We start from the raw sequence: 3,789 nt of genomic DNA on the forward strand, positions 1-3,789 counted from the left end.
TACATTTTATTTCCATACAACGCTGTCCGCGCAAGTAGGTCTCGGCCGCTTTCGTCGCGTTGCGTACAATTCCGCGAATACTCCAATTAGCGTTCTCCTCCGATACTCCCAATCCGCTTCGGGATTCGGGACTCGCGGGTGCGCGCGTACCTCCGCCCCTGCTCTCGCTCCTCCGAGCCGGTGGTGGTTTACTCGCTCGGCGTCAGCCCGCTTCTCTCCACCCGCCCCCTTTACCAGCGCGCGGGGCCTCTCTGTCTGTCGCGCGCGCGAGGCAGCGCGTCGTCCGCGTCGCGCGCGCGGAGCCGCGCGGAGACGCCGCGCGCTGAGTCGAATCGAGTCGGGTCGAGCCGCGCCGAGCGGTGCCGAGCGGGACCGAGCGCCGGGGTCGAGCGGAGCCGAAGGCTCCCGCGGTGGTCGCCGCGTCGTCGCGACGCGCGCGAGTAGCACCACACCGCCGGAGCGTGTGTGTGCGTTGCGTGCGTGCGCGCTCTCTGTCCGCTTACTACTCGCTCCGTTCCTCCTCGCTCGTACTCTCCTCTGCCCGGTCGTAGGGAGCAGGAGGCCAGCGCAGGCCAGCGCGAGAGAGTTGTTATCGTCCTCGTGCGTGCGCGCCCGCGCGCGTGTCTCATCAGCGTCAGCAGCCCTAAAACGTCAGCCGCCACGGTCATCGTCGTCGTCGTCGTCAAAAACGTTGCTCCGTCGTCGTTATCTTCGTTTTTTGGCCCGAGGTCTCGTTTAGTCGCGTGTGTACGCCGCGTCCTTCCCGACTGGCCCGCGCGCGTGCATGGACGACACGCGCGCACGAGCCGACGAGGATATCATAGCCCTGGATTCGTCCCGCTTACGCTCGTCCGCTCGGCTCGGCTCCGCCGCGAGCATCGCCGCCGCCGCCGCCGTCACTGCCACCGCTGCCGCCGTCGCTACTACAACCACCTCCGCCACCTCCTCGGCCGCCGCCGCCACCTGCCGCGTCGCGAGACGCAAGAGGAAGAAGAGGAGGCGTCAGCGACTCGCTACGAGCAACGACGACGTGCCCGGCGTCGCTACCACGTCGACTGGTAACGCCGTCGTAGCTGAGGATCCCGTCGCGACCGACGCTGCCGACGCCGTCGTCATCCTCGAGCCTGACGCTGACGCCGACGCCGACGCCGACACCGACGCCGTCGCGAACGCAGCCACCGGGGAGACAGACCCAGCGGCAGCGCGGGTCGATAAACTGAGGAGCCGCCTCCTCGGCGAGCAGCAGACCGCCGGTGGCGGCGGGGAGGGCCAGCAGCAGCAGCTACGCGTCGGAGGAAGCGGCACGCGCGCGGCGGCCGCCTCCTCCGTCGGCACCACCGGCGTGACGCATCTTAACCGACGCGCCGGCAAGCGCTCGCCGAGGCGATGCAACGCCGGCGGGCGTAGGAGCGCGTTGACGATGGACCTACAGCGGCTGATCAACGAGGTGCACGCGAGGCCCGCGATCTGGGACCAGAAGAACGTCAACTACCACAACCGCGACGTCATACTGAAGATGTGGCGGGAGATCGCGAGGGCATGCGAGGTGTCGAGTGAGTATAGGGACACCCGGGTTCCCCCCGGGTTCCCGTCCCCGGCCCCGCCGTCGACGGACGATGCTCTCCTCCTCCCCGCGAATTCACGGATATCCCTGCGACCTGCGTTACGCGATACGTTTGCGTTTGCGTACATGTTGCCACGCACGTGCACGTGTGGGTGGTTGCTGGTTGCTGGCGAGATTGGTTGGTCGCTCGACGGGTGGGTGGGATACGCTGGGTACGAGCGGTACGAGTCGATTGGTCGCCAGGTCTGTACTCTGTACAATGTATGTATGATCGTACGAGCACTGCGACCCTGAGGTCGTTCGAGATATCTCGGTATGCGTAATGCGTAATGCGAAATACGAATCGAGACGAAGGCGGACGAAATCGTGGAGGAAAGGGAGAGAAAGCGAGAGAGGCGTCGGTAAAGATGAAGAGTCGAGCGGGTTTCGCGATCGCGGAGCCGGGCGCGGCGCGGCGGCCGAACGCGAGCGCGGACCGCTCGCTGGAACCGCTCACCGCTCCGCTCGTCCGGAAGGTCGATAGCTTGCGAAAGGAGAGATAGGCTGCTAGTTCGCGCGGATCTCCGCCAGGTTGCACGCCGATGCCGCGGGATACGCGCGACGGGTTGGCGCGGGTTTCCTTCTTTTTTTTCCTTCGCGAGCGTGTTTACGAGTTACGACACGATTGCTCGCGGTAGCACGTGCGCGCGGAACGCTAACACGCCTGTCACGACGAGCGAAAGTAATGCCGATAGTAGGATAATAGTCTAGGAGAGAGAGATGCTTCCCTTAATGCTGAAATGATTAAAATAATTAAAAAAATAAGTCGAACTTGATTGATCCCTCGTTAACAAATATCTATCATTCTAATTGGTTACGAATAGAAACTTAGCAATTTCAATTCTTTCATGTATTCACTTAGATATGATTTTTACTCCAACATCTCGTCGCTAAGGCCCGGTCTACAATGGATGTCGGAAGTCGGAAGTCGGAGTCGTAAGAAATTGACCAATCACAATCTATTATTCTCCTTGCGGTCGAAGAATAATGAACTGTGATTGGTCAATTTCTAACGACTCCGACTTCCGACATCCATTGTAGACCGGGCATAAATTGGAGAAAAGTTCAACGAGTACCTAGCTGCTAAATTTTGACGGAATTATTTCGAGGGTAAAGCTTTCGAGGTTTCGGAGTAGGTCAACGATCGTTCGTCAACGATCGTTCCAAGTTTCGCACGTAAAGACGTGGCCCATCGCTCTGTTCCAGCGGATGTCGCCAAGTCCAAATGGAAACACCTGCGTGACAACTTTCGGAACGAGCTGAAAAAGACCTATCGGGGCAAGTGCGACGGTATCGGCGGCACCGAGCACGACTCCAAGTGGGTCTGGTTCAAGAGCTTGTTCTTCCTGCGGGACCAAATGAACTCGAGGGTGATCGGCTGCGCTCTGTCGCAGAACTGCGTGGGCGCGACGGTCGGTATGCGCTCGTCGCCGGACGGCACGCAGATCGAGCCGCAAATCGATATTCTCGAGGGCCACGAGGAGACGCAGTTCGACGACCTGGACGGTGACTCCTGTCAGTCGTTGCTGTCCAACGATGACGGCCTGCATCAGGTGATGCCGCCGCCGAAGATGAACAAGATGATAATCGGTCGGAAGCGGGCGCTGATGGACGCCCTCGAAAACGATTACGGCGTGGAGGTGGATCGAAAGCGGTACGAGTCGCTGCAGAAGAGACTGGCGATCGGCGCCGAGGACGAAGACGATACCTATCACTTCCTCATGAGCGTGCGAAATCCCCTGAGGAGCCTGCCGCTCGACCGGCAGATGTTCGTACGTCTCAAGATTCAGGAGTTGGTCTACAACGAGATCAACTCGCAGAATCAGCAGCAGCAGCAGAACGCGAGCCGCGGGGTCTACGACGCTTCCTCGCAGGGCCAAGACGTGAAACCCCCCCGCGCCGGTAACGGCGGCAACGGCGTCGTCGGCGGCGACGTCAGCGACATGTCGAATCCGGCGTCGTTGCTGCAGAACTGCACGCCCGAGGGCTCCGGCGATGACGCCTTCTTCGGCTGACGAGAGCCCGTTCGCAGTTTAATTTGCTAATAGACGTAAGGATTATAATTTTAATAGAGAATAAACAATGGTATTTTTTCAGTAACGTTCGCGCAATATCTTGGCACGTTTTTTTCTTCCCGTTCCAATGATAATCCCACCTCCGATCCGATTCTACAGATTCTCTTTTTT

The 3,789-nt window shown here is 60.0% G+C and overlaps 1 protein-coding gene across 1 annotated transcript; it reads left to right on the forward strand.

Annotated features, from left to right (window-relative positions):
• The first annotated feature begins 424 nt into the window (after positions 1–424).
• Positions 425–3,703, forward strand: LOC112453247. Its single transcript, XM_025013867.1, has 2 exons — positions 425–1,553; positions 2,810–3,703. The coding sequence occupies exons 1-2, from the start codon at positions 785–787 to the stop codon at positions 3,616–3,618; spliced, it is 1,578 nt and encodes a 525-aa protein (XP_024869635.1). The 5' UTR covers positions 425–784; the 3' UTR covers positions 3,619–3,703.
• The last annotated feature ends 86 nt before the right edge of the window (positions 3,704–3,789 follow it).

The sequence above is a fragment of the Temnothorax curvispinosus genome, unplaced genomic scaffold (genome assembly GCF_003070985.1).
Source record: "Temnothorax curvispinosus isolate PA1 unplaced genomic scaffold, ASM307098v1 QBEX01004230.1, whole genome shotgun sequence".
Lineage (NCBI taxonomy): Eukaryota > Metazoa > Arthropoda > Insecta > Hymenoptera > Formicidae > Temnothorax > Temnothorax curvispinosus.

Coding starts and splice junctions, on each gene's coding strand:
- LOC112453247 (XM_025013867.1), top strand. CDS start 785: ATGGACGACACGCGCGCACGAGCCGACGAGGATATCATAGCCCTGGAT. Junction 1,554..2,809: donor GAGGGCATGCGAGGTGTCGA/GTGAGTATAGGG, acceptor GCTCTGTTCCAG/CGGATGTCGCCAAGTCCAAA.